General features: G+C 34.6%; 2 protein-coding genes across 2 annotated transcripts; one reads left to right on the forward strand and one right to left on the reverse strand.

Moving 5' to 3' along the window:
- Nucleotides 1–4608: 4608 nt before the first annotated feature.
- Nucleotides 4609–12021, forward strand: LOC132598574 (protein STICHEL). The gene is made up of 6 exons (XM_060311527.1): nt 4609–7316; nt 7427–7643; nt 9033–9551; nt 10182–10902; nt 11574–11646; nt 11727–12021. Exons 1-6 carry the CDS (start codon nt 5139–5141, stop codon nt 11826–11828), a joined length of 3810 nt encoding a protein of 1269 aa, XP_060167510.1. The 5' UTR covers nt 4609–5138; the 3' UTR covers nt 11829–12021.
- Nucleotides 12022–12342: 321 nt separating this feature from the next.
- On the reverse strand, nt 12343–17013 carry LOC132598575 (2-C-methyl-D-erythritol 4-phosphate cytidylyltransferase, chloroplastic-like). Its single transcript, XM_060311528.1, has 11 exons — nt 16641–17013; nt 16473–16550; nt 16187–16242; nt 15496–15575; nt 15245–15327; nt 14436–14513; nt 14127–14195; nt 13436–13504; nt 13317–13363; nt 12721–12811; nt 12343–12615 (listed from the first exon to the last, which is right to left on the reverse strand). Exons 1-11 carry the CDS (start codon nt 16881–16883, stop codon nt 12556–12558), a joined length of 954 nt encoding a protein of 317 aa, XP_060167511.1. The 5' UTR covers nt 16884–17013; the 3' UTR covers nt 12343–12555.
- Nucleotides 17014–17670: the final 657 nt, after the last annotated feature.

Consider the following 17670-nt stretch of genomic DNA (forward strand, 5'->3'; position numbering starts at 1 on the left):
AAATTCACCTCATTAATTCAAATAAGGTTTTCCTTTCTTAGCTTATTGGATCATGCTAGAGATATCTTTATTTTTTACATAAAGGAGATCTAAAATGAAAACACATAAAACATCTTTGCAAAGTCATTTTCTTCTATTCAAATTGTAAAGAGTTATGTTCACTCATCTTCTCGTTCCAAACCATCAATATTTGTTTCTTGACTTATACACAGGGGCGGAGCCAGCACTTCGGGTGTGGGTTCGGCCGAACTCAGTAGCTTTTGTCCGAACCATATATTTGTATTAAAATTTTTGCAAATATGTACAAATTATTAATTAAGAACCCAGTAACTTTAAAGTATTAGAATCCTGAACCCACAAGCTTCGAATCCTGGCTTCGCCTTTGCTTATACAATGGTGCAATACCAAGAGATTTACACTTAACTATGAACTCTAGATGGGATTCTTGAAATATCACTAAATTAAGTGAGATCGATCGATCGAAGAGCTTATCCATATGCTAAGAACATGTTGGTGAAATGATTAACGAATAGGACATCAAAACAGTGCATGTGGCAAGTGTTTGCAGGTAATTAACGTCTTCTTAAAGAAAGCGATAGTAATTATCTCTTGTACATGTCTTAGAGCCTGTTTGGATGAGCTTATGCCTATCAGCTTATAAACTAAAAAAATAAGTTGGGGTAGTCTAACTTATTTTTTTTGGCTTATAAGTTGTTTTAAGCACAAAATGACTTTAAGCTAGCCAGCCAAACACTCAAAAAAGCTGAAAACAGCTTATAAGCAACTTATAAGCCAATTCAAACGGGCTCTTAAGACAGATCTTTGTAACCAACATTTGACTAATGGATCCATCATGTGCTTAATTAGCAAAACCATATTGTCATTACTTTTCCAATCTGATCCCGTCAAATCAACAAATTTAATTTTCAGATAAATGAGGACATTTAGAAAAGGGACGTGGTTAGAAGAGAGTGTCTAATTAAATGAGGACCAAAAAACATGTTCCTTTCATAAGGCGGGTCGGTGGCGAATTTAGAATTTAGAATCAGTGATTTTTTTATTTTTTTTACATATGTATCAAATTTCATGCACAAATATATGTACATACAAAAGAAAAGGGCGATAAACATAATATCGAACCCGTTATGTCTAATCTAGATCCGCTAGTGGGAGGGGTTGTTTAATTGTGGGTACAAGCACATGCTTTTGCAATAGAAAAATAAAAAATTATTAGTAAGGGTTCGATGCTAAGCCACGAGCATATGTGCTACTTTAACATTTTAATATTATTTGCATATATTTGACCAAGCAGTATAGTTTGAAGATTTGGATCTTGACAAATGGAAGAAAAAAAAAACTGTAGTGATGGATGAGGACTTGGTGTTTAATTTGATCATGTCTTTCAAAATCAATAAAGAGGCCCCTCACAAAATAAATACAAACACGCCTAGCCCACTTTTAATTGTTAGTTTTGTGAAAGGTTTTATCTCATTTCTGTTCCTTTAATCGTTAAAAAGATAGAAATATTACATGTCCTGGAAGTTGAGTTTGTTCATATGTTGCAATTTATTGAAGAAACAAAACACAGAAGTATAGTTATTTAACATTTTCTAGAGTTGGAATTGTATGGACAAATTGTACAAAATGCATTGTTTAGTTTACCTAGGTGAATTGTACATTTCTATACTACCATCACAACAACTTTTGGTCTCTCATTGTTTTAAAATCTCTAACCATAAAATTACTTAGAGATATTTCTTTTGGGCGGACGAAAAAAGAAAAATTTTGTTAGTCTTTTGCTTGAATTATATATATATATATATATATAGGTCTTTCTATCTATTAAACCTCTTCTATCTGGGGTAATTCCAAGGATCAATGATCAACTTTTACTTTATTGCATTAAAATTACTAAGTTATTTTTTAAATGAAAAAGTCACAATTAGTATTTTGAGCTAAGTATCAGAAAATGTTGATAAACAAATGATTTGTAACAAAAAAGCCAGTTAACTTCAATAATTGTAAAAATTTCCCTTTTTTCTTCTTCTCCCCTAGTGACTTTTTGTATATATATATACTTAAACAAAGTTGAGTAATTTTTTTATTATAAAAAATAATATAATGACTTACGTGATACTTTGGTAAATTGGGTAACTTTTTCGTTTTAAAATAATCGCTTAATGACTTTGGTAAGTTAAAACATAAATATATATGATCATCCATGAAACTTGTCCACTTTTTTCTCTTTATATCTTGCATGTTCTTTCGTTGTTTAGTTGATATTTCATTTTAGAGTATTGCTAAGTTTTCTTCAAAATTTTATAAAGTTTACTTATATCCACCAACTTTGTATGAAATGTTTGAATTTGACCTAAAATCCATAATGCCTTGTCATTTAAATTTGTAACTACATGTTCCTCAATGATTTCTTTCCATTAGAAAAGTGCACACTTTTATAATAAATGCTATCATGAATTTACTGCCTTATTTGGTTTACAACTCATAGTAATTGAATCCACCTTTCTTTCTTTTTATTTATATCTCCACACGGTTTTCTTCTTATCATTTTGGTTCATCATCAACTCCACCAATCATGCACTGTGAATTTATTTACTTCTACTAACTTAATTCTGCCAATGATGTGGAAAAAGCCAAATTCCTAGCCGTGATTCTTGATTGATTACAGCAATCACAAAATATGCAAATTAAATGAATATACATTTATGATTCAAAACAAAAAAAATTAAATTAAATGATAGTTTGCTTCCTTTACAATAAAAAGGAAACTAAATCAGGAAATAAGTGAAAGTATATTCACGAGAAATGCGGTGTATTCATTATTTTTGGAGTGGGTAATAAATAACTTGTCTCGTTCGTTGCCTTTAATTCTTGTTATTTGAATGGATAACGTTTGAAAATGGGTGTCAAAATAGTACACCTAATAATGATAATAATTTATTTTCTTTATTTATACGCTTCTATTTTGTGGTCCAAGAATTAATTTAGTACGTGCGTATATAATTGAATAATTCGTTTTCTATGTATGGACTTTCCATATTTTAATTATAATAGCTACTATTCCTATTTGGCTGAAAAAGCAAGGTGATTTAATTTGGGTTAAAACCAGAAGATACATCCATTGCCAAAAGAAAAAAGAAAAAAAATAAGAGAAATGTCGAAATACACGATCTATCACATCAAATAATAAGATATATTTTTATTCATGAAATAAAAAGAAGAAAAAAAATGAAAATATATTGAAGTCTGGATCTATTTTTATTTGGACCTACATTTACGCTCCTCTTTCAGTAGTCTGAATACTGAACAAGCATTTGACTCTATTACACATATCATTCAAATGGACCAATTCATCAATAATTCCACTACCTTACAAACATCAAATGGGAGGGAAAATATAAGGAGACAGAAGAAAAAAGAATCACACAAAAAAAAAAAATAGAGTAATATCCTTCCGCTTCATTTAGTGTCTTTATGTTTGATTAAACACGAAATTTCATTTTCTAAATTTTAATTTGTTTGAATACGTAGGTTCAAAAATGTAAGGAAAACTTTTGAACTTTTAGTGTTAAAATAAAGATGGTCTGTAACATATTAAAAATATTCTTTAAATTTTGTTGATTCCACGTGCCATTTCATTCTATAAGGAGAGTCTTTAAAGATAAAATATGAATATTGGAGTTAGAAATTTACTAAATATATTAAAAGAAAACATTCTTTTTAAGACGGAAAGAAAAGTACACTTCAATTTGGGATTAGTTTTACTTGGAGTCCTCTAGTTTTCTCATGAACAGAGAGCAATTTTCCCTGTATTTTAAAATTTATAAAACATCTATCTATGTAATGTCGAAGTCATGTTCACCCTAATCAAGTTAAACTTAGTCATGTGCGCTCTAATCAAGTTAAACTTGATTTTGCACATAAGTTAGAAGAAAAAGAATTATCCTTATTTCAATTATCCTTTTATTCATTTCTAAAACTGCAATATGTTCTTATGTTCTTAATTACAATCGTATTTCTTTCCATAAGAGATATATCCAAAATATTTTATACAATTTGAATTAGATGCTATTTATACAATTTTCAAAATTTTTAAACTTAATGAACTATCCAACGTTTGAATCCATTTGATAGTTTACTTATCAAACTAAATCTATTGATAATTATCTTTATATTCTTATTCCACTGTGGTTAATACAATACGAGAGTTACACTACCATTAATATCCATGTCAATCAAATATTATCGTAATAAATTGGGATGGAAGAAATAAATTAAAAGAGACAAACATCTTCTAAGATATTTACTGTTTTTGTCATCTAAATTAAAAGAAACAAATTAATAATTATGACAACCAAGAATAACAAGGGTTTCAAACTCTTTTAGCAATAAAACTCCATAATTGGGATGTTTAATAACTAATCACCATTTTAAGGATATAAATGCATTTATTAAAAATCAAGACCACAAATTAAAGTTAACTTTAGGTACTTTACTAGCATTAGAAAAACACAGTACACTAACAACAATAAGACACTAAAACAAGAGTCAAGACCACTAATTTAGACAGTAACAAAAAGGACAATAGCAAAAAGCAGACAGACAAAGACCAAGATAGGAAAATAAATCCCAGACAAGAAACCCACAAAAAACAATGAGAATCTTTTACTAATACAAATTGATTCTTCAAAAAATCTCCAAATTACATTAGGCGGTTTTGGAGGGAATTTTTTTGTTTCACTTTGTTTTCTTGATTTCTACGATTTTTTTTACTACTTCTTGTTTCTGCTACTTCTGCCATTACCATAACCTTAATAACCGGTTTAACCTTAACCCTAGTGTCCATACCACAATAACTCACTTGTTTGTACATTTTTTCTTCATTTTAGCTTCATTTTTACCATACCTATCTCCTCTTTCAAAGTCCAAATTCATTGCTGTCACCCCCCTTATAAAGAAAAAAAGGAAGCTAATTTTGTCAGATCTAACCATACTTTTTTCTTAGTATGGTCCCTTTCTCTCCACATTTCTGAATGTTATGTGGTGTTATAAATGAACCCTTTTTATAGAACTTTATATTTTCTTGAAAACTACTCACTTTGAAAGAGAAAAAAAATACTATGTCATTGGAAATGCGCAACCGTGGTGGTGGTGGCAATGGTGGGGTTGTTGGTAATGGCTTTGATCCAAGCAATCTTCATTTAAAGAAAGAATTGACACAAATCAAGAAAGCTGCTAAAGTGTTAAGAGATCCAGGGACTAGTTCTTCTTGGCGTTCACCACTTAACTCTGCTAGATCTGTAGCTGCATTAGAAGCAAGAAAGCACCATTATTATCATCATCACAAGGGTAGTAGTAGTACTCTCACTAACCATCAAATCAATGGAAACTCCCTTGATGCTAAAGGAACTATCTTTGAGCAAGTTGACAGAAATGGTGCTACTAAAGAAAGGGGAGAGAAAAAAGTGTTTCTTTATAATTGGAGGTCACAAAAGTCTGAGAGTGAAAGGAGTAGAAAACTAGGTGATGAGGAAGACAATATTGGAAATGGAAATGATAATGGGGGGTCTTCTTCAACTCCAGAGGAGAGTGTGGAAGATAGTTTGAGCGATGCGAGGCACGGTGGCAATGATTCCAAGAGTGATACTCATGTAAGTGATAGGTACGCTTCGATGATTTTAAAGTGTAAAGATACTAACTTTATGCCATCTATTAGACGAAACATGAAGAAAAAATCAAGTAGAAGTAATTATTCTAATTCTAATGCCATTTTAAAGCAGCAAATTGTTCCTAGTAGGATATCTAGAAGAGCGTCGGAGGGTTTAGGTATAGCGAGGGATGATTCCACGAGTTTGGTTGATCAATCTGATGATACTGAGGATTATTGTAATTCTGAGGATATAAGGATGATTTCTGCAGCTTCACCATTACTTGCTAAGCTTAGGAATAGGAATCGGGGTTATTGGTCATCTAAGTTGAGAAATAGTGGGAGGGAGGATTCGTCTTATACGTATAGCACCCCTGCATTGTCTACAAGTTCTTTCAACAGATATGCTATTAGAAATCCAAGTACCATTGGGTCATGGGATGCCACAACGGCTTCTCCCAATGATGGGGATGATGAGGTGGATGATCAGCTTGATTTGCCTGGTCGACAGGGATGTGGGATTCCTTGTTGGTCCAGGAGGTCAACACCAAAATATAGGGGCGGGGGTGGAAGTTGTTATTCACCATCCTTTTCTGATACTTTGAGGAGGAAAGGAAGTAGCATTCTTTGTGGAAGTCAAACTAATCAAAGAAGACGCCGTGGATCATCTTTAGGGTACACGAAGAGGAGACATAGTTCGAGGAATGCTGCTCAAGGCCTTATTCCATTGTTGACCAATGGTGATGGACAAGGATTATCCTCAATAGGAACTGGACGAAGTGATGATGATGAGCTGTCCACAAACTTTGGGGAACTTGATCTGGAGGCATTGAGTAGGTTGGACGGAAAAAGGTGGTCTACAAGCTGCAGAAGTCAAGATGGACTAGAGCTGGTGGCACTGAATGGAGAAGATGGAGAGGAGGGCTCCCCAGAAAATATCAGAAGCCTAAGCCAGAAGTACAGGCCAATGTTTTTCAAGGAATTAATTGGGCAGAGTATTGTTGTTCAGTCCCTAGTGAATGCAATCTCCAGGGGACGAATTGCCCCCGTTTATCTTTTCCAGGGCCCACGAGGAACTGGAAAGACATCAACAGCAAGAATTTTTGCTGCTGCTTTAAATTGCCTTGCCACTGAAGAAACTAAACCCTGTGGGGTCTGCAGAGAATGTGCAGATTTCATGTCCGGGAAATGTAAGAATCTTAGAGAAGTTGACGGGACGAACAAAAAAGGAATCGATAAAGTTAAGTATCTGCTAAAGAATCTGGCAGCAAGTCAGCAATCATCTTCAGGATTCAAGGTTTTTGTTGTTGATGAATGTCACTTGCTCCCTTCGAAGACATGGCTAGCATTTTTGAAATTCCTTGAAGAACCACCAGCACGAGTTGTCTTCATATTTATAACTACTGATCTTGACAATGTGCCACGTGCTGTATTGTCCCGGTGTCAGAAGTACCTCTTCAATAAAATTAGGGATGGTGATATTGTGCTCAGATTAAAGAAGATTTCTTCCGATGAGGATTTGGATGTGGAATCAGAAGCATTAGATTTGATTGCTTTGAATGCAGATGGATCACTTCGAGATGCAGAAACTATGTTAGATCAGTTGAGTTTGTTGGGAAAACGAATCACTACTTCTTTGGTAAATGATCTGGTGAGTTTGATGTGCATGTTTACATCTTTCCATACTAATTTCTTCCTTTTCTTTTTCCATTCATGGCATGAAACCAAGCATTCTTTGCCTGATTTTTTTTCCTTCCCTAGGTTGGTGTGGTTTCAGATGAGAAGCTACTGGAACTGTTGGAGCTAGCCATGTCATCAGATACTGCAGAAACAGTAAAAAGAGCCAGGGAATTGTTGGATTCAGGTGTTGATCCAATAGTTTTGATGTCCCAATTGGCTACTCTCATCATGGATATAATTGCTGGAACTCATCCAATTGTTGATGCCAAGCAAACTGATACATCTGGCGGTAAAAGCTGTAAGTAGCAGATGTTCACCCTTATTAGAACCATTGTCCTTTCTGTTGATCTTTTGTTCATAAGCTTTGACTTATATTCTGCAAAAGACACTACATTTATGCTTCTGATTGTAATTTCAGTATCTCAAAATCTATCAACTTTTGCCTGAACTTAGCCGACCGTGTGAGAGCTTTCATTGGCTTCTCTAATTAACAGGGTAGTGCAAACAGGGTAACTTTTAATTTTTTTTTTGCGGAAGCAGAGTGGCCGCTTTGTCCATTTTCCTAATTTACTTTTTCCATGTTTGTTTAATTTATTCAGTATCTTCTTGACTATGCTACCCCCTCCATTTCAGTCACGGAACAATTTGAAAGGGCAGAGATTACTTCGATTTACGATGTAGTATTAGCAGAAAAAAAAACTGAAGCAATTGCTCAAATTAGCCTATGAAGTTGGTTGAGAGGAAAAGAAAGATTACATCATAGACTGTCTAATTTAGAACTTGTCAGACGTGTAGAATATTGTTATCTTACAATCTTGTAGAGCAGACAATCATTTTCTGTGACCCTCTTTGAGTTCCCTTCCATTTTCCACCCACTACATTTTCATTTTAATCTTACTTTATTTTGTAGTACTTTGCTTTCTTTTAAGAACACGTTATCATTCATGAAATTCTGTGTTGGAAGTTTTAAAAGGTAGTGGTGAGTAGTGACCGGCACAAAAATAGAAGGGGAAAACAGAATAATTTGAGAAATTGGATCTACCATATAATTTTTTTACATTAATGGATGGTCACCTATAAAAACTAAAAATAAAAAGGATAAAGAAAACAAAAGAATGCCAATCAGGTCAAATTGGTCCATCTATTAAAGAAACATAATTTTTAATACTCTGTACATTTCAATGTGTACTTTATATTTTCTGGATGTTTCAATGTTTCTCAAACTTTAACAAGAGCAAAAGTAATAGTCAGTTTTTACAAGTTCCAAGATTTGAGTTCTTTAAGCCATTCAAATTTGATTTGTGGTTTTTTTCTTATCACATAACTTAGTTCAGCTCTGTAAGTAGTCTAATACAGTTTATATCTGCACTTTGTACCTTAAACTATATTGGCTATGTGTCATGTACATTTCTACATGTTTATGACTTATATTCATGAAGTGATTAACTCATTCTGCCTCAATGAATTGATAAAATGAAGTAAAACTCAAAATTTTCTCCTGGTTGTATCACTTCCAATAGTTCTGTGTCTAATGTCTATATCTTTGTTATGTTGTTTCCAATTTTTGATCTGATACTGTAGACTTTAAAATGGAAAATTTTTAGAAGCTTTTTTTTTTTTTAATCAAATTTTCGCTTGTGACTTCTTTTTCAAATACTTTCTAAAATTGCTTGGATTCACCTGTCAGTGACCGAGACAGAACTGGATAGATTGAAGCATGCACTAAAGCTTCTTTCTGAAGCAGAGAAACAACTTAGGGTTTCAAGTGAACGTTCGACTTGGTTTACAGCAACCCTGCTGCAGTTGGGTTCTGCTACTTCACTAGATCGAACTCATTCAGGAAGCAGTCACAGACAGAGTTCTAAGACAACAGAGGAAGACCCTTCTAGTACATCTAGAGAAGCTATATCCCTTAGGCATAGAACTGATACTCACCATGCACCACGTAAGTCAGGTTCTCCCTCATCTTTTGCAAAAGCCAACCGCCGAAACTCAGCTAGTAGAGAATTGACAGTCTCATCAATGAATGGGGAGGCATTGGGTGGTCCAAATAATGACATTAAGGACAGCAAGGCAGCATCTAGGTGCCCCAGCACAAACGTGTTGGACGATATCTGGATCAGATGCATTGACAAATGCCACTCCAACACTTTGAAGCAACTGCTTCATACTTGTGGAACACTTTTGTCGATCTCTGAAGTTGAAGGTAAATTTCTCTTGTTTATACTCACTAGTATGGACTGAATGTTAGGTCTTTTAGTTCTCTTTTGGTCTTCAGCTCTCCCAGTTGTTAACAGTTGAATTAATAAGGAAAACATAACACTTTGAGCTGCATTATGTTAACTTGAAGCTGAGCGACACTATTCAGAATTTAGTTACAGGTAGAGGGGACTTGGGATTAGAAGGGCAGTGGTCACTTTATTTTACTTGTTTTCTGCTTGCTGCAAAAAATGTCATGTAGCATGTTAATCCAACTGTTAAAGTATAAAGCTACTGAAGGCAAAAAAGAACTTTTGAACTCATGTTAGTAGTGTTTGAGATTTACAGCTGGTAAATCTAGTCAAAATTGAATTTTTTGATGTCGAACTAATTGAAATTGGATTACAAAGACCAAGATATCTTTGTCTCTAATAGGTAGCTTATCACTAATCTGCTAGGTCAAAATAGAGTGCCTCTAATTTCAAGGAATAAGAGAAAGAACATTGCTAGCTTTTTCTATTTCTGTGACTATTAAAAATGAGTAAATCTACTTGTGGTACTCATTTCATCAAATTACATAATAATGTGCAGAACTGCTCCATGTGACTTATCAGCTGTTTTGACCTACTGTCTGCAGGTGGTTTTGTTGCTCATATTGCTTTTCGTGATAGCAAGGTTAAATTGAGAGCAGAGAGGTTTCTTAGCAGTATCACAAATTCATTTGAAAATATTTTACGGAGCAATGTAGATGTTAGACTTGTTCTGCTACCGGATGGGGAGACGTCTAATGACTGTGAAAAGCCAATTACACTGATCAATTCTGGAGGTCTGAAACAGATGGGTTTGCCAAACATGGTGAAAAGGGAAACTGCAGTTTCCTCCAATCAGGATCCGCTGCAGGCATCAAGAGGAAGTTTTAATGATTGTGAAAGCAAGTTGGTTGAAACTTTTGAGTCAGTAAGTGGAAATGCTGGAACGAGTAGTTCTAAAGAGAGGATCTCAGAAATTCCAGTACAGAGAATAGAATCCATCATACGTGAGCAGAGGTTAGAAACAGCATGGCTACAAGCAATGGAGAAAGGCACTCCTGGATCAATGAGTCGCTTGAAACCTGAGAGGAACCAAGTCCTGCCACAAGATGGTCTTTATCATAATAACCAACTAGAACCGATTAATTCGAGGGAACTGTCCTCCCAGCATTGGCATGATGATCTAAATGAGGAAATTAGAAGTCTGAAGATGATTGATGGAAAGGCAGTTCAGAAGGATCAGACCAGTAAAAAGGGTGACAGTTATCCCATTTCACCGAGTTTGTTGCATAATGGCATTTATGCCAGTAATTTCAGCAAAGAGAGCATGTAAGTTATTGTGCTTATCTCTTCATAATTTATCTCAGTATACACTTAACACATGTCAATACTTGCATAATGCAGTAAATTTCTCCTGATGCAACTATATTTTTTTGTGGCCTGCTTTAGATATAGATGAGCTCTTGCTAAATGTTGATTCTACTTTTTTTTTTAGTTGTTTGTTCAATCAATAAGTTTAAATTGTGGAGATAAATCTTTAAGGATTTGGCAACACAATCTTATGTTCGGCTGTTCTAATTTGTCAAGAGGTTGTAACAATCTGGGACAAAGTGTAATGTTTGCTGGAGACTCATTATTTGTCCCTAATTTCGAAAACCAGGAAAGATAGACACTGCTTAGTGGTTAAGCATCTTGTTCTTATTTATGAGTATCTAACAACTGTTAGTTATTGGTTTTATTTCAATTGCTTGATCCTGGTTATACACGATAATATCTCAATGCTATACCCACCCCATCTTCCCCTTCAAATGAATAACGATGTCATGTGTTGTATACTATCAATGCATCCATTATATTCCTTCCAGTTCCTTCCCTGCTTATAAGTTATATTGACAGTTTTCTCTTCTATAGAGATGTTAACATAAGACGGTCTCTCTATGTGGACCTTCTGTCGGCACTTCTTTGTTGCATCTTTAACTCTTTGTTTGGCTTGTATACAGGGGATATGAATCAGGATCTGGAGCTGGAGGTTGTTTTTGTTGGAACAACACCAGACCCCAAAGAAGGGGCAAGGTATGTTTTCCGAATAATCTATAACTAAGTTTTTTCTATGATCAGACAACTAAAACATATGCGATATTAAATATAAACAGGTTAAACAAGGGACCCCTGTGCGACCACCTAAAGGAGGGCGGTTCTTATGGTTCGGGGAGTGTGCTAAAACAAGGAGAACGGAAAGTAGATTGAGAAGATAGCAATGAAGCTCCAGATTTGAGAATGCTCATTTTCTTTTAGTTGGTCTTTCTGTATTTATTCCATCTGCTCGGGCCATTCTATTCTTTCATGGATTTCAAGCTCACTAAAGGATTATGTAAAGTTATTGATCTCCCTCTAGTCCAGCCAGTTCTGTGAAATTAATAAAAAAGTCGAATCGGGAACATTTCTCTCTCCCCCTCTTGCCATTAAGTACATTTTTATTACGTCAGGAGTCTGGAAGTATGCACTATAGGTCTCAAATTCAAATTCTAGCGAAGCCAAACACACTCCATCTAAACCAGCCTTGTTGCAATAATAATCCAAGATGTTTATACCAAATTATTTGTTCTTATAGGGTAAACTAAAGCCCCAGGAGTGAAATATAGCTGTAGTTTTAGCATTTCTGCTGGTAACAAATAGAAAACCATTCTTTTCCATTCACCATTTTCTACTTTAAAAATATTTCTCCAAGCTTGCAACTTTATAACAAGCAAATTTTGCATCATATCCACATTTTTGTCAAGTTCTCATTCATTAGCTGGAGACCTGGGGAAAAAATTCTTTGCTACAAAGTTTACAAGACTCAAAATTTTCTGAGAACTCTGTGAAAGGCATACTTCAGCAATTCTTTTTTTTTTTTTTTTTGGGTACTTCACCTGTTCAGATTACAAATTTCCGGGGAAAGTATAATGGTTGAAAAAAGAAAGCCTAGGAAAATTAAAAACTCTAAGATTCTTCAATGTGCAATATTCTCTCTGCGAGTAGCATATCATCAGGCGTTGTGACCTGCAAACCACAACACATCGGCATATATTTCACATCCACAAGAAGCTCAAAGTGCAGTAGGAGAGGATACTATGAGCCAACAAGACAATAAGTTTTTTTGGCTACCTTTATATTAGTGTAAGAGCCTTCAGTAATATATACAGGATGTTTAAGGTGCTCCACTATTGATACATCATCTGTTACTTCAAGTCCTCCCCTAAAAGACCACATGAAACACAAAATAAGCAATCAAAATAAGAAGGGCTAATATTTGTTTATATCCTCCATTTTTCTTTTTCCTTTTATTTCCTTTTTAGTTTGCCCCATTTAATTCATCTTTCTTCCATTTAATGGAGATAAAGACGCGCAGATGGATGAGCTGCCACTTTTTTCTTTTTCAAGTTTCCTAATCTTTTACTTTCTCTTTGGAAGTTTTAGTGAAGCACGAGCTCATTGAATATTTTTTTTTTTTTGATTAAGCACCGGGTGTCCGGGTCTCTTAGAGCCCCGACTAATCCCGGGGGTGCACAGGCCCTCGGCAAGGAGTTTCCCGCAAGTGCACCACGGTTAATTCAGGTTTTACCCAGTCCGATGGCCCTCAAAAATTGTTTGCACCCAGTGGGTTTCGAACTTGAGACCTTGAAAGGGAGCACCCCAAGGCTCAAGTCAAGTCATTGAATATTGAATGTCAAAAAATGCTAAAAACTTGAATTTAAGATTACCTATTGACAAGCTCGAAACCCTTCTTAAGCAACTCAGGCTTGATTACCTGTGCCAGACAAATTTGTTTAACGGTCTCTGCAAGTGCAGAAGAAACTCAAAAAAGAGAAAGGCTTACTACCTGAGGTGTCTGCATTTCCCAAAGTGTTTTCCTGTCAAGAGTTTTCACAACAAAAGACTCACTGTTTGCCTGCACCAGAATTGGCAAGAAAATTATTAGATCTATCAACCAGGTAAAATTGAGATAATATTATGAGGAAGACCCTGAGTACAATGTCAATGCACTTAAACAAGATGCTTTATCGACATTCCTGGGTCCTGGGTGTGGTCTTACATTTCATATTAGATTACTAAATAAATATGCAATTTATTTCTCTGAAAAAGTTTAGTAGAACTATAACACCTAAGTTAAGTTCTGTTAACAATAGAAATTAAGGGGAAAATAAAATTAGATGGCAACTTCAGGACAACTGGTCAATAACAAAGGTGAAAAAGACCAAATTGAGACTGAGTACCATGCTGCAACTTAAGAAGCACTTGAAGTATTTTTAGGAGATTATGCAAATTAATATAGATGAAATAAAACACAGTTAACATGTCATCCTAATAGTTCCACAGAAAAAGCCTAGAGCAATTAGTCTCTAACAGGCAACTATCAGCTTGAATGTCTGCTTACAGAAAAGCTACATAAAACTCGGAACATGCTTCAATTTGCTATCATTTCATTTTGTCATTGGAGAGGTAAGACACCTGAAGCTTCATTTTAATATAAACCAGATATAATGAGGCTACTAACAATAATTAAATGGCACCTCTTTGATTGTTGCTTTGGCAGGAACACCAAGAACTGCTGCTCCAACCAGCCAACCATCCTTCAAGACCTGCAAAGAAGATTCTTGGAAAAAAGTAAAGGAATATTTGTCCTTCAAAATCTTAGACATAGATATGACCTATATAAATGTCAAAAATCTGCAAATTATGTGATGAAGAAGAAAAAGAAGATGGATATCTGTAGAATTCATGTTATATTCGACAGGAGTACTTCCCAGAATACCAGAAAGCTCTTGCCCAAGCTGAAAGAAAATATAAAGGAGGAAGAAGGGCTTATGTAATGATCAAACCTTTTCTACATCTTCGGTTAGTACAAGAGGTCTTGCCGAGTCATGGATGCATGCAAGTTTGGAGTTTGAATCAACTTCCTGACATGCAAAGCATCATCACTTTCTAAATATCACAATAACTACTGAGAAATATCATGGCAATAACATTGGCTTACTGCATAACATAATAACATAAATCTCAACAATATGTGCTACCAGATAAGATGAAGATATTTCACAAGTTCAGCTTTAAATACGGAGTGAATGCAAAAGCTTTTTTAGACAGAGAAATTAACTGAACCAACATGACTCAAGATCCCATGTTGATATCCAAACCACCAAAGAAAGATGAAATGCAATGGAAAAGGTAACTCTTGAAGTCAAGCTTTTAGCCCCTTGTTGTTCTCCCTAGAAAGTCAAACATTTCAATAGCATTTGGAATGAGATCAACATATCACTCCTGCTCGTATTAGAAAAAAGACAAAAGAATCTACGGCCAAAAACTGAGCAGTGAGGCCTGATCACTTAAGATCCTAATTCTTTTAGCACCTCTGATGAAACCAAATGTAACAGGAACTACTAGATAACTAGCTAATAATGTTTGCTATATGAACTATTCTGTACGAAATCAACTACAGAACCCAAGTTTACAGGACACGAGTCCAATATTATGACTGAATATTCGGCTAATTACATAATGAGGAGAATGAAAGCTGAAAAAGGACCCCTGGTAAAAGATATAAAAATTAAGTTATCGAACATAACCAACTTTGTTTTTGGAAGTTGGAAGTGTGAGTCTTATACCATTTGAGATAGCATATAACACGCACCTGAAGTCCGCTGTATACAGAATCTTGTCTTTCCTTCCCAGGCAATGCAAATTTTAAGTCGACTTGGATATTCTCTTTGGCATCTATAAAATAAATGAAGAATTCTTATATAATTACCTTAGTGTCTGCACAAATTCCTAGAGATATTGTAATCTGAATAAGAAAGGTAAATGCATGTTCATTGCTTTCTTGGACATATTTCTGTTGGCTGCATACGCGCACACACACTATAAGAAATTTGAAGTCCATACCTTCAAAAATGTCTTTATAAGAAGGGTCACATACAACAATGATTTCCTTCACCTGAGGCATCCGGGAGAAAGTGTAGAAACTGCAACATCCCAATAGATGGTCATCACAAATGCAAACATGTGATTGAACTGGTTGAGTAATACAGAAAATTTCTCTCCAAATTGTGGTCTCAACACTGTTAAATTTATACAGTAAATGCATTTAGTTTCGTAGAGTCCAACGATAGCGTAAAATAAACATGGGGTACTTGATTTGGTCATCTAACAGTTCGGAAAACTTTCTGTGAATTGATAGAAAGATACCCAATAGTACCAGCATTCAAGACTTGCACTAGTCCAGTTAAGTTGGTATAAACTGGCCATCTTTCTTCTGATTTAACCATCTTGACTTGCACTAGTTAACACACAGGTTATGTCAAATATCAAACCAACTCGATTCAAGAAAAGCGGTCATGCCTATGACTACCAATTTTGTGGTGTCACTAGCTAGAACTAGCTAGACCAGGCTGTTATGTTTGTAACAAGCAATAAAAATTCATCTATTGCCAATGTGAATTCGTGCCAACTTTACTATTGTTCGCCACAGCATAAGTTACAGAAACTCTCAAGATTTAACCTATGTCTAGTACTAGAAAAATTGTTTTAGACAGGCTTATCATAATTGAATCAAGTTGACCAGTTTTGCTTGTACCTGTACAATGCAATTGGCTGGCCTAGAAGTGGAAGATACTGCTTTGGCATGCTTGCCTATCCCAACAAAATATAATAAAAACATCATCTGGCAGAAGAATGATTAACACTGTAGATATTGAAGATATGGGAATAAAAGATGCAAAAACCCGAAAAGAGAACAGTTTTAGCAACATGTTGAACTCTAAACAGAACAAACAATGAAGATAGAATTACAAATAATAGGAAACAACAATTTAAGTTATTTCAATCTTCAACTCATAAATATAAAACTGCATAATACTTACACCCATTCTTTTCCCCTTCCCTCCAGCAAGGAGAATCACAGAAACACTTTTCTGCTCCACCACTACTACATCTGACACCTGAAGATTTAAAAAATGCCAATTTTCAAGACCCAATTTTTCACTCTAAAGTACAAGAATTTATTTTAATTACATCACATGACACATAACCTTGTTTAGATTTGCTGAAGTGGCAGAACAAGTAATCTTGAAAAGACCCATTCTTGTGTCACCATGACTATAGGTTCTTCTACAAGTAGAATTAGCAAAGTAGAAAGGACTCTTTAAAAAGCTGGTTTTTGAAGTGGGAAAAAGTGAGAGTGAGGGTAAGCCATTTTTGGGTATATGAGAATTACTGGGCAAGAACATTGGAGATGAAGAAGAAATGGTCATACCCAAGTGAAGAGTAGACATATTGTTGTGTTTCACTCCCTCAGCTCAGCCAATGAAGAGGGAGTAAAATAGACTGTGATTCTTCAAATTGAATCAAGACAAAAAAGTACTGTACATATGAAGTTGGGAATTGGGATGCCTTCTTACCGAACATTCTGGTCCAAAGAGCCCGTTTGTATTGACTCATAAGTTCCTTATAAACTGTTTTAGTGTTTGACTGATCAGTTTAAAGTCATTTTATGCTTAAAATAAATTTAAAAAAATAATTGAACTCATTTGACTTAGCTTATCTAATGCAGCTTATAAGCTGAAAACAGTTTATAAGCCAACAAAAATAAGTTAAATTAATCCAATTTATTTTTTTTAGCTTATAAGCTATTTGCAACTTATAGGCATAAGCCCGTTCAAACAGGCTCAAAGACTACCCTTTATTTTCATCTCTCCACCCTCCTATAACCAAACAACAATAAAAACGTTTTTCAATTTTTACTGTAGTTGAAAAAAGTATTTGTTTGAAATTCTTTTTAGAAATTTGAGAAAAGAACTTCAAAATTTTACTATTAACACTTGGAAAACAAACTCTAAGGCCTCATTTGTTTTCATTAAGATTAAACGTGTGAATCTGAATGCACATCTGAATGATTAGAATGTTGTCTCTAGGTCTGAACACTGAATGATTAAGACTGTTTGTTTTTCAATATCTGAATGTGCATAATGTATTTATTTAAACATAATAAATATACAATTTAAATTAAAAAGTAACTAAATAGTAGAAGATAAATACAAATTTAATAAAACAAAATATTAT

The sequence above is a fragment of the Lycium barbarum genome, chromosome 6 (assembly GCF_019175385.1).
Source record: "Lycium barbarum isolate Lr01 chromosome 6, ASM1917538v2, whole genome shotgun sequence".
NCBI classification, from domain to species: domain Eukaryota; kingdom Viridiplantae; phylum Streptophyta; class Magnoliopsida; order Solanales; family Solanaceae; genus Lycium; species Lycium barbarum.

What these genes read in the sequence shown, in the direction of transcription:
- LOC132598575 (XM_060311528.1), bottom strand. Translation starts at nt 16,883, where the DNA reads ATGTCTACTCTTCACTTGGGTATGACCATTTCTTCTTCATCTCCAATG. An exon ending in GGAAGGGGAAAAGAATGGGT is followed by an intron (nt 16,243 to 16,472) that starts GTAAGTATTATG and finishes TTGTTGGGATAG; the next exon opens with GCAAGCATGCCAAAGCAGTA. An exon ending in CTGTATACAGCGGACTTCAG is followed by an intron (nt 14,514 to 15,244) that starts GTGCGTGTTATA and finishes TTTGCATGTCAG; the next exon opens with GAAGTTGATTCAAACTCCAA.
- LOC132598574 (XM_060311527.1), top strand. Translation starts at nt 5,139, where the DNA reads ATGTCATTGGAAATGCGCAACCGTGGTGGTGGTGGCAATGGTGGGGTT. An exon ending in GTCGATCTCTGAAGTTGAAG is followed by an intron (nt 9,552 to 10,181) that starts GTAAATTTCTCT and finishes TACTGTCTGCAG; the next exon opens with GTGGTTTTGTTGCTCATATT. An exon ending in GACCCCAAAGAAGGGGCAAG is followed by an intron (nt 11,647 to 11,726) that starts GTATGTTTTCCG and finishes AAATATAAACAG; the next exon opens with GTTAAACAAGGGACCCCTGT.